This window comes from Dipodomys merriami, unplaced genomic scaffold (genome assembly GCF_024711535.1).
Source record: "Dipodomys merriami isolate MVZ:Mamm:240054 unplaced genomic scaffold, mDipMer1.0.p SCAF_22, whole genome shotgun sequence".
Classification (NCBI taxonomy): Eukaryota; Metazoa; Chordata; class Mammalia; order Rodentia; family Heteromyidae; genus Dipodomys; species Dipodomys merriami.
The window spans coordinates 9,300,348-9,312,867 of NW_027203604.1; the positions used below are offsets into that span (position 1 = coordinate 9,300,348).

At 39.9% G+C, this 12,520-nt stretch overlaps 1 protein-coding gene across 2 annotated transcripts in view; it reads left to right on the forward strand.

The window, feature by feature from the left end:
* Positions 1 to 12,520, forward strand: part of Fam120a (family with sequence similarity 120 member A) — a 111,959-nt gene that overhangs the window by 20,013 nt on the left and 79,426 nt on the right. For both annotated transcript variants that reach the window (XM_070033309.1, XM_070033310.1), the window contains exons 2-3: positions 1,156 to 1,402; positions 5,555 to 5,637. In XM_070033309.1, the coding sequence (XP_069889410.1) occupies positions 1,156 to 1,402; positions 5,555 to 5,637 (330 nt within the window). The remainder of the gene's footprint in view (positions 1 to 1,155; positions 1,403 to 5,554; positions 5,638 to 12,520) is intronic.

Consider the following 12,520-nt stretch of genomic DNA (forward strand, 5'->3'; position numbering starts at 1 on the left):
GCCAGTGAGATTTTTCTGAGGAGATGAAAATGTTCTGTGTCTGTGATTTCCAGTTAGAATGTTAGACATTGGACACTAGAACTTAATTTTAAATGTAATTTAATTTTTTATTCAGTACAACCACAGTGGGAGGAGTTGTAGAAATTTCAGGTTAAAGGTACATGAGTTTCTCTTCTTAAGTCTCTGAAAATTTAATTTTCCCTTCTTAACTGGATCTTCTGATTTTAAGTCCTAGTGTCTGAAGTACCATAGCTATTGTGGACACAAACATCAAGAATTTTTGTTGGACTAAGGAGTATTTGAATTAGTAGGAGAAAAATAGGTGGTCTTGGATTTGAAATATTTTATAATTTTTTAGTGCTCTTGGGTGTTTCTAGGGGATTTCATAAGGAGGGATTTCTTCTTTTTTGTGGTGTTGCTTCTGTACCCGTTCTTTGTTATAGTAAGCTGAGCTGGTGTGCATGGTTTCTTTGCATGTACATGTGTGTAGATTCAGAAGTAAAGAAGCTTTGGCTTAAATTTTCATCACTAAAATGACAGTTTATTTAGAGCTAGTCCAAATAATAGTCCTGATGTGGGCTATGGCAGTTAATTTTAGAATGAGTACACACATCTTTAAATTCCTGAGTTGAACATCTCAGGGAAGTAGGACCAGAGACAGTAGGTGAGGGATATTATCTTGGCCTTGATTGGTTGGGAGGTGGCAAGAGGGAGAACTAAACTGTCATAGAAATTTAATGCATTTGATTTACTTTCAAAAAATTGAAGCCACTGAAGGTGGGTGGCTTGCTTCTCTGTCTCCCTCCTTCTATTCTTTTCCTTTTTTCTCCCCTCTCCTGTTTTCGTGTATTCCTTCCTTCAAAACACTATCAAAAGAGTCAGCCAGCTTTGTGTATTTTTCAGTCAAGGTGAACTTTGATCAAGCATAGAAAATTAATTTGCATTCTAGATACTGACAGATGACTTGAATCTGATTTCCCCCAGAGGTTTCCTTACTATGTACTACACACTTTATTAAAGGTACTTTTGACTGGCCTCTCCTGGATAATATTACCGTTTGTCATTTTGCCCCTTATGTACAAAAATGTCTGCTAGTTGAACATGCTGCTACAGTTTTACCCCAGACCTGATGAAGTTTTGTTCGCATTCACACAGGTTGCCCAGAGCATTGAGGATCACCATCAAGAAGTGATTGGTTTCTGCAGAGAGAATGGTTTCCATGGTTTGGTGGCCTATGACTCCGATTATGCACTGTGCAACATCCCCTACTACTTCAGTGCCCATGCCCTAAAACTGAGCCGCAATGGGAAAAGTCTCACGACAAGCCAATATCTGATGCATGAAGTTGCCAAGCAACTGGACCTGAACCCAAATCGTTTTCCTATTTTTGCTGCTCTATTAGGTAGGTGGAGCAGTGTGAAACTTCATCTTATAAGGGAGTTAAACACTGAATACATTGATCTTTTAAAGATTTTGATGCATTTAAGTTTTGATTGTATATCTTGAATTTTGAAGTACCAAGGAAAGCTCTTCTATAGCATTCTTTATGATATTTTTTTGCAGAGCTGATAGTGTACTGTTTTTTCTTTCTTCTGGGGTTAGTGTTGGTATTTGAATCTCCAGTCCTGAATTTCGTTTAGGAGGGAGGGAGGGAGGGAGGGAGGGAGGGAGGGAGGGAGGGGTAGGTGTGTGTGTGTGTGTGTGTGTGTGTGTGTGTGTGTGTGTGTGTGTGTGTGTGTGTGTGTGTGTGTGTGTGTGTGTGTGTGTGTGTGTGTGTGTGTGTGTGTGTGTGTGTGTGTGTGTGTGTGTGTGTGTTTCCTGGTTATTTTAGAGATAGACCTCAGACATGGTATTTGAATCTCCAGTTTGTTTAGTGGTGTGTGTGTGTATATATTTCCTGGTTAGAGATAGACCTCAGACATTTCTGTCCAGGCTGTCCTTAAACCTCCATCCTTCCTCTATTAGCCTCTAAATAGAATTTCAGATATGAGCCACTGGCATGGCTGCTTTGATTCTTGTTTATGTGTTGTTTTTGTTTTGTTCTTTTTGTTTATGTGATACTGAGGGATCGAACCCAGGACTTAATGAATGCTAGGCAAGCACTCTACCACTAAGCCACATTCCCAGCCCTATATGTTGTTTTATCTGGGCTAAAAAACTAATTTGTGAGTAAAAATTTTAGGAAAATGACATTTCTCAGTCATAGATATTAACATGTCCACTATAAAAGTGTTAGACAGCAGGAGGGGAGGAGGGTAAAAAAAAGTGTTAGAAGTTAAACTTGTGGTACAAATTATATATTTAAACACTAAGAAAAAAAAAAACTTGGTTTTTCAGACACTTGCTACCTGTTTTTGGTTTTTTTTTCCAGTACTGGGGGTTGAACTCAAATCTAGCACTTGAATCTGTCTGCCTTACTCCAACTCCTAGGACACTCATTATTTCAAAACTATTTTAAGTAAATGTATAATATGTATTGTAAATGAATGTATAATCTTTTTACAAAAAATTCTCTTGGAAGAATTTTTGTGCCATACACCCTGAAAGAATGAAATCTTATTTTCATTCCCTGTTAGTACCACCACTCGAACCATACTTCCAAGTCCAAAATACTGTTTTTTTTTGTTGATATTGTTGTTATTGTGCTGGTCCTGCAGCTTGAACTCTGGTCTGGCCATTGTCCCTGAGCTTTTCTGCTCAAGGCTAGTGCTCTACCACTTAAGCCACAACTCCAGCTTTTTTGTAGTTAGGTAGAAATAAGAGTCTCACAGATTTTCCTACCCTAAGCTGGCTTTAAACTGAGATCCTCAGATCTCAACCTCCTGAGTAAAATACTGTTTTAACTAAGATTTTTATAATCAATTTTCAAGGGGTCACTTTATGTCTGACTAGTGTAATTATTTCCTTTTTCTCTTTGTGCATGTCTCAAGCTATTTAATTGTAGCTCTCATTTGCTGAACTTGTGGTAATTGTGCCCAGATAGAAGTTCATATGTTTATGAGTGAGGTATTCTTGTGATTAAACCCTGAGATTCTGGTGGGAGTCAGGGCTGTTAGGGACACTTAGGATCTTTTTGGAGGTGTGCATTCTCTAATGAAGGTGCTTTGTTTTTTTATTTTATTTTTGCCAGTCCTGATGCTTGAGCTCAGGGCCTGGGCACTGTCCCTGAGCTGCTTCTGCTCAAGGCTAGGACTCTACCACTTGAGCCACAGTGCCACTTCTGGCTTTTTCTGTTTTTATGTGGTACTGAGGAATCGAACCCAGGGCTTCTTGCATGCTAGGCAAGCACTCTTATCACCAAGCCAGATTCCCAGCCCAGGTACTGTGCTTTCTATAGAAGTTAGGAGCCCAGTCTTGAGCTGCTTCAGAGGGGAATTACACTGGGTTATTTTCAGAAAAAAAAATTTTTTTCTTTTTTTTTGGTCATGGGGCTTGAATTCTGTGCCTGGGTACTGTACCTCGCCTCTTCAGCTCAAAGCTAGCGCTCTACCACTTGAGCTACAGTGCCACTTCTGGTTTTCTGAGTGGTTTATTGGAGCTGAGAGTCTCTTGGACTTCCCTGCCCAGGCTGACTTTGAATCGTGATCCTCAGATCTCAGCCTCCTGAGTAGCTAGGATTACAAATGTAAGCCACTGACACCTGGCTTTGAGAAATTTTTTTAAGCACTGCAAAATACTATTTTAGGTTTTATTATATAACAGCGAAATTCTGATTTCACAAGTTATTTTTTGGATCTAATTTCAAATATTGTTTCTTAGGAAATGTGATTTTTGAGTTTGGTGGTTTAAAATGAAACTAAATCTATTTTTTTAAATACTGAACGGAATGCTTCTCTGTTAAAAGTATCTGGGTAGGGGCTGTATAGAAAGTTCCATGTTCGGTTATTTATTTGCAAATTATGTAAATTGTGTTAATTGTATGCTGTTGTAGCATGGACACCTTACTAATTTGAAATGTGGAGGATTAAGCAATACTGAGTACATTTCTTGGTAATAATGCCAAGTCATACCTTTCTAGCTAATTATATTGTGAAGATTTAAAATAAATAGAATATTTCATCCAACTAATTTAGGTCTTAGAATCTCTTAAAAGTTTAGGCAAGTTATGGGTAAGGTCTTAATTGGGTTAGCTTTCTATTTAGAAAGGTTTCAGAATTCTTAAATGAAAAAGCCTATTTTTTTCTTCTATAATAGAAAACTAGCTATCTAAATTTTGTCTTAGGAAAGTTGAGAGAATTAACTGATTTAAGTATTTCATGCAAATTTTCACCTATTAGTAGTGTTGGAATTAGCTTAGTAATTTATTAAATTGAATCTTCAACCTCGAACACTTCATTTTTTGGTGGGGGAAGGATGGTACCAGTCCTGGTGCTTGAATTCAGGGCCTGGGTGCTTTCCCTGAGCTCTTTTGCTCAAGACTGTAGTGTTCTACCATTTGAGCCACAGCTCTACTTCCAGCTTTTTTGGTGGTTAATTGGAGATAAAAGTCTCATGTGCTTTTTTGCCCAGGCTGGCTTTGAATTGTGATTCTCAGACCTCAGCCTCCTGAGTAGCTAGTAATACAAGTGTAGCACTGTACCAGTAGCTCACGTTTGCCCACAACTGGCAAAATAAAAAAAAAAAGTGAGTCACTGGTGCCTGGTTGACACATCCTATTTATCATATTTCACAGTAAAATTGTGTAGAATTTATTAACAGAGGAGGGCAGTACAACTCAATCATCTGGACAGTTAAGGCTTGGCTTACTTAGCTCTTCTGGACATCCTGGTAGCTCATAACTCTGTTTAATGTGTTTGGACCAGTATGATGTAGCAATATTCAAATGATCTTAACTTGTTTTGCTTTCTGATAGCAGCTAACTAATGAACCTGCTGTCTTAATGTGGATGTGATTAACTCAGTTATAGAAATCAAAGACTTATTTAGGAAAGTGCTGTTTTTAAATTGCATTGAAATAAGAAACATAGTACAGCTGCTATTGGGCACTGAAATACTTCTGTGAATATAGAATATGTAGTTTCTCAAGTTTAATGCAGTTTTTATTTGAAGGTATGCTTAGCTCCAGTGATAGGACAGAAAGCTGAGTGGCATGTGTTAGTCCTATAGGTTATGTATGCTTTGTTCATTGGTGACATTGATGCTACAGTCAGCAGTCTCTACCATTTAATTTTGTTTTGATTTTATAACTATTGATTCTGTACTTGACAGTTGTGCCTTGTTCACATATTTTTGAGCCACAACTGTTTTCATGAGCAAATCAAACTTAGATCTAGTCAATATGTCATATTCTGTCATTGTGTAACTTACATTTTCAAAAAAGTGGAATTTATTTAACATGGCTGGAAGTGGTTATCTAAAAGCTGTGGGAACTATATGGGGAATTTACATGGTACTTGAGGCAGCTGCAAGGAGTCTGCCTGCTCTAGGTTGCTACATATTACAAAATGGAAAAATATTATTTGTTTGGAAATTGTATGGTGCATATCAGAAAACAACATGTGTGATGCTTCCCTATATTATTTATGATGATTCTTTTATGTTTTGTGCTATTCTAGGAAATCACATACTACCTGATGAAGATCTGGCTTCCTTTCATTGGAGTTTACTTGGTCCAGAACATCCACTAGCCTCACTAAAGGTACATACTTCATTTCTAGTATTCATACTAACCAAGTGTCGATTTTGCTTTTATGTTAGTATATGTTGTATACTTTATTGTAAAATAAGGTGCATAACAGAACACTATGGAAACACACTACCTCTTCAGCATTGTCACATTTTCTCCTCATCTCAAGGTTTGTACTCCCTTAGAAAAAAACTATTAGCCGGGCACTGATGGCTCACGCCTGTAATCCTAGCTACTCAGGAGGCTGAGATCTGAGGATCGCGGTTCAAAGCCAGCCCGGGCAGGAAAGACCGTGAGACTCCTATCTCCAGTAAACCACCAGAAAACCGGAAGTGGCACTGTAGCTCACGACAAAAAAAAAAAAAAGAAAAAAAAGAAAAAAACTATTTTACTCCTGTTTCCAGCACCTGTAAGTAAATTCATAAATTCCTAGAAAATGCCCTTCAAGGAATGCCATGTATGCAAATAGGAAATTTTTTTGTTTTTGTTTTTGTTTTGTTTTTGGGTCCGGTCATGGGGCCTGAACTCTGGGCCTGGGCGCTGTCCCTCAGTTTTCAGCCCAAGGTTAGCGCTCTATCACTTGAGCCACAGTACCACTTCCAACTTTTTTCTTATGTGGTGCTGAGGAAACAAACCCGAGGGCCTCATGCATGCAAGGCAAGCGCTCTACCACTGAACCACCTTCCCAGCCCATGGAAGAAATTTTTATACATTATTTTTAACTTAAAGACAAAAAATTACTAATTTTTCCTCAGTTACCAAGTGCCTGCCTAATAAGATCCAAATTCTGGTCCTGTCAAAACAAAGGATATTTTTTTTCTTTCAGTTGGTAATAAGTCACTTCTCACTTAGATCAGTATCTTTTAGCACAATTTGAGAACTTTCATAACTTTCTTAACTAATTTTATAGTTTTAAAATAATGCATTTTAGATTAGGTAGTGAATTTAGAGATCCAAGTTTATTAGAGAACAATTCCATTTTTACTGTTTTGTTAACACTTAATTGTTTTTTAAGCCTTTCTACCTTTTGATTTCCTCTGTGTTTATGGCAGTGAATGTCAGAAGAGGCACTTCACTGTGATCTCTGAAGTGAAAAAGTGAGGAGCTTGTGTTTGGTGATAACATGATGTAACAATAATGAGTGAAATTGGTATGTGCCAGCAGCACATTTGAGATAGTGCTTGTTAATGACTCCTATCACTGTAATTGTGGCTTGTTAGACACAAGTGCGGTTTGTGACTTGGGGAATTGGGAAGACTTGGATATTCTGTCTGCTTCCAACTCTGGGAGTAGTTTCCTTCCTTACAGTCAAACTGGTGAGATAAAGTGAAAGATTTTTCTTTTTTGTCAGTTGTGGGGCCTGAACTCTGGGCCTGGGAACTGTCCCTGAGCTCTTCAGCTCAAGGCTAGTGCTCTACCACTGAGCCACAGTGCCACTTCTGGCTTTTTATGCTTATCTGGTGCTGAGGAATTGAACCCAGGGCCTCTTGCATGCCACACAAACACTCTACCACTGAGCCACCTTCCCAGCCCAAAGTGAATGATTTTTCAAGGCATGCATTGTTATGAAATTCTGAATTTTGTTAGAATGGACCTCTTGTCATAAACTGATATAATTTGTTTTTACTTTTAAGTGTGTTGGTCCTCAAGGTTTGAGCAAAATTCCTTTGTTGCACCTCTCATTTTGTTTCTTGTTAATTAGGAACTCTTGCCTTCTTTATGTCTTATTGGTGTGATGAAAAAATGTTTTAATAGTTCTTGGTTTGGACTATTTTCAGAGTTTGGTTTTAAAAGTTGGCTTTTCTCTTCTTGTTAGAATTTGTTTTCTTTTGCTTTTTGTCCTTGAGGGAGAAAAGCTTTCTATTTGTTATTGGTGGTACTCTGAGGAATGAAGTGGCAGGATCTGAAATCTTTGCCGTAAGCTCCTGATGATACTGTGATTGAAATACAGATTGAAATCGTAGTCTCTGATTAGCAGGGACTTAGAGTGATGCACAGGTGCTCATTAGAGCTGCTAAGCAGTAGGTTTTTATAAGTGGAGACACTAATGAACACTCACTTATTAGAGGATTGATTTTCTTTGGAAGGACATGATTTAGCATCTCCCAGGGTCTCATGTGTCTCAGTTGCTCCATTCTTGTATTGTGTGTCACTGGCCTAGAAGTGAGCAGTAGTTTGAGGAGTTACTGTAAAACCAGTTCAGTTTGTAACATCCTCATTGTGTTCTTTCTAATTTTTAAAGAAAATTTGAAATATAAAAATGTTGAAAGGACGTAAAGTTGTTATGCCCATCATTTTGGTATAGAGATTGTTGACATTTTGCCATGGAATGAATATATATATATATATATAATATATATATATATATAATATATATGTCTTTGTCTTGTTTTAACTCAAACTATTTTGGATATATATTGTTTAACCTGTGAAAACATTAGCTTGCAATACCACAACCTAAAAATAAGGACATTGTTTCTCTATATTCTCAATCATATTATTGTTAAACACATCAACAATATTATAATGACTTAATATCATGAATTTAGATACATCTTCAAAGTTTTCCAGTTGACACCCAAAGGTTATTGATGGTATCTATTTGTTGTTTCGGGGCTTTTGAACTTAAGATCCATTCCTTGGCCCTTTTATGATTTTGTTTTTCAGATAAGAGTATTGTGCTCATTTTTTCCTGGTTAGCTTCAAGCTTCTCTATCTTCCTGTCTCTGGCTAATAGTAGCTGGGATTATAGGCATGTGCCACCATGCCCTGCCTGTTGCTTTGTTTTCAGGCATTGTCTCAAGTGTGTAGCCCAGGTTGGCTGTATACTGTTTCAATTGCCCAAATGATGACTGAAATGATAGATATATACCACCATGTCCTGCTACAGTATTTTATTTTAGTCCTTAAAATTGGATCCTCAAGTTCTAACCATTGTTATCATGTATATTTTGAAAATCGTTGAGTATTTGTTTGGCCATAATAGCAATCCAAAATAATTTTTCCAATTAATGACTTGTAAAATTTTAATCATATACTGAAATACAAGCACACTGGCTGTGAGATAAGTTCAGAAAGTGCATCTGCTTGCTACTTACATGTTTTGACCCTTTGTGCATACTTCTGTGAACAGTACCATTCTGCGCATAGATAGAGGGAGTTGGGTGTTATTGTGTAGCCCTAGCTACTCAAAATGCTGAGACCTGAGGTTGGAGACTCCAAGCCATCCTCAACAGGAAAGTCTGTGAGCCTCTTTATTTATCTCTAATAAGCCAGAAGTGGAGCTATGGCCCAAGTGGTAGAGTGCTAGCCTTAAGCAAAAAAAAAAAAAAAAAAAAAAAAAGCTCAGGGACAATGTCCAGGCTCTGAGTTCAAGACCTAGCACATACAAAAATAGAATGATCTGTTTGTATTCAGGACAACATGAAACTTTTTAATGTATATAAAGCCTAAAATTCTAGGCTAGGATTGGGAGAGGCACTTCTAAACCTCCTTGAGTTCATTAATAAAAGAGAAAAATAAGGAGTTCTCACAAACAAACAGGTGTGTTCTTGCAAACCTCAACCCCAACATCTTTTAATCTGAGTTTAATCCTGAGTTTTTCTGCTGCACTCTTAGAGGCTCAGTGGCCAGGCTGGCCCTGTCAGTAAGGACTTTGACTGCAGCTGGAGACAGAATCCTGGGGCCAGGGTGAGTGTGTGGAGCTCAAGACAGATCTGGCATCTATACCTGAGGCTGCACTTTCTTGTCTTAGGAAGGTATTCTGTTCATTGGATGTAGAAACCTTGAGATAGTTGGGGTATCTGTCATTGGTGTTATCTTCATCTTTTTCTTCTTCCTCCCCTCTCTCCCTCTCTCCTTCCCTCCCTCCTTCCCTCCCTCCCTCCCTCCCTCCCTCCGTCTTCTCCTCCTCCTCCTCATCCATGTGTGCCACCTCTTCCTCCTTGTCCATGTGTGTGTGTGGGGGGGCGGTTTGAACTCAGGGCCTGGGGCACTGTTGATTTCTTTTGTGTACACTTGAGCCACAGCTACCACTTTGAGTTTTTGGTGATTAATTGAAGAAGAGTCTCAAGGTCTTTCCTGCCATGACTGTCTTTGAACCTTGATCCTCAGATCTCAGCCTCCTGTGTAGCTAGGATTTCAAGCATGAGACACTGGCACTGGCTTTGGAGTGTCCTTCTTACTGGCCTGTTTCTAAATAAGGGAGAAACTTCATTTTAATTTTCTGGTGAACATCCTATCACTGGTGTGTGTGTGTGTGTGTGTGTGTGTGTGTGTGTGTGTGTGTGTGTGTGTGTGTGTGTGTGTGTGTGTGTGTGTGTGTGTGTGTGTGTGTGTGTGTGTGTGTGTGTGTGTGTGTGTGTGTGTGTGACAATTTTATAGTTATGACGAGCCCATATTATATTTATAATAATAAGAACTAGGCCACTGTATCATGGCCCTTTTAGGGGGCTACTGCTACCAGTCCTGTCCTGGACTGCTGTGGTCTGTTAAATCCTGGCAGAGATCAAATCTTGAAGTCTATGGGCTACTTTGCTTGTATTCCCTTCAAGCAATAGTCCCTGAGCTCATCTCTCTTCTGTGCCCTGAGAATATGTTGTTCAGTTTGTCTGGGTCTGAGGATTAGTGACTAGTTACCTCACACAACCCCAGTTTAGCAGGTGCCCATAGAAGGCTGTGAGGCTGCAGTCACTAGCCCTGGCACAAGACTTCCTCCTAGCCATATGCACACACTAAATAAGTGATTTTTAAAAACATGCTTTTGGGGATTCTTTTTTTTTTTTTTTTTTTTTGGGTCAGTTGTGGGGCTTGAACTTTGGGCCTGGGTGCTGTCCCTCAGCTCTTCAGCTCAAGGCGAACGCTCTACCACTTGAGTTACAGTGCCACTTCCGGTTTTCTGGTGGTTTATTGGAGATAGGAGTCTCACGGTCTCTCCTGCCCGGGCTGGCTTTGAACCGCGATCCTCAGATCTCAGCCTCCTGAGTAGCTAGGATTACAGGCGTGAGCCACCAGCGCCCGGCGCTTTTTGGGATTCTTTTGTATATGACTTTATAGTTTTGCATCCTGATTAGTTAAGGAAATTTTTATGTGGGCATATTTATTGCCAGTCCTGGGCTTGTGCGCATGTATTTTGAGTTTCTGACCCTGTAGGTTTGGCTATAACCTTCCAGATTCCCTCATGCCTTTTTGGCTCTGTCTAGACCACCCCTGCTTGCAGGCTTCTTGCTGCCTCTCTCTACCCAGACTCCACTGCCAGTATTTATTTTGTTTTCCACTAAGCAAGTCTCTATTTTGCTCTCTCCATATCACTGTTCCACTCTTTTTGAGAATTCCTACTTCTGTCAGTGTATTGATTCAGATAAGAGATGTCCTCAGAAGCCCCTGATCCTCTCACTGTTTCCCCAAAGCACTCTGGTTTTGTCCTGCATCTTCTAGGAGCTCTTTCAGCTTCTAGTTCTGTCATGCCTTCCTTTTTGTTCTGACTTCGTTTGTAACCATACCACTTCCATTTGCTTGCTTTTCACTGTCTTCCTTACAATCTATGTACATCAGGAAAACTACCCTAACCTTATATTTTTTACATCTTATGGTTTTTAACCAAAGTGTCCAGGGTATGGCAGTGGAGTCTGGCTCTGGGAGTAGCAAGGTGTCTGGGAACCAGGGTTTCTGGGAATAGACAACAGCCCTCAGTGTTGTACTGCAACTGTGTGGGACTGTATCACTTGTAGAGTGCAGGCCCCTTCTCTCTATCTTCTATGTCTTTTGAGATGGATGTCTTGTACTCTTCAACAGGCTGCTCCACTAGTGCCTGTGCCTGGCCCTTGTCCATACAGCTGTGGTTGGAGAAGTGGGTGTGGGTCACTGGCACTGTGAGGAGCCAGCTTTCTTTCAAGAGGAACTGCAAGGTTTCAGGCACATTGAAGCTTTATTGTGTGCCAAGTGTACTGTGTTAATGACTCCATTGGAGCTAGGTTGGCCATGGCTGTATTTTTCTGAAATACTTCCTTAAAATAAAGTTGGATATACATTATAAATAGGAAGATAAGGGGCTGGGAAGGTGGCTCAGTGGTAGAGTGCTTGCCTTGCATGCCTGAGGCCCTGGGTTCGATTCCTCAGCACCACATAAGCAGGAAAAAAAAAGCTAGAAGTGGCGCTGTGGCTCAAGTGGTAGAGCGCTAGCCTTGAGCTGAAGAGCTGAGGGACAGTGCCCAGGCCCAGAGTTCAGGCCCCACGACCAGATCCCCCCCCCCCAAAAAAAAGGGAAGATAAGCTGCTGCTGCTTGTTTGAGGTCTTTTTTTTTTTTTTTTGGGTCCGGTCGTGGGGCCTGAACTCTGGGCCTGGGCACTGTCCCTCAGCTCTTCAGCTCAAGGCTAGCGCTCTACCACTTGAGCCACAGCACCACTTCGGGCTTTTTTCTTATATGGTGCTGAGGAATTGAACCCAGGGCCTCGAGCATGCAAGGCAAGTGCTCTACCACTGAGCCACCTTCCCAGCCCCTGAGGTCTTTGTTTTTTTTTTTTTTTTTTTGAGTTTCACTTTTTTGTTGTTGTTGTTGTGGGACCTGAACTCTGGGCCTGGGTGCTGTCCCTCAGCTCTTCAGCTCAAGTCTAGCACCCTACCACTTGAGCCACAGTGCTACTTGTGGTTTTTTATGCTTTTGTGGTGCTGAGGAGTCAAACCCACGGCCTAATGCATACAAGGCAAGTACTCTACCACTTAGCTACCTTCCCAGCTCTTGAGTTTCACTTTTTTTTTTTTTTAATGATAGCAGGAGAGGGATAGTTTAAGCTCAGTCTATCTTCCAACAAAAGAATTCCTGTTTCTATATTAGTAAAATTAGCTTAATATATATTTCTTTCCCACTACATCTTTCTATAGTTTAGGCAGTAAGAG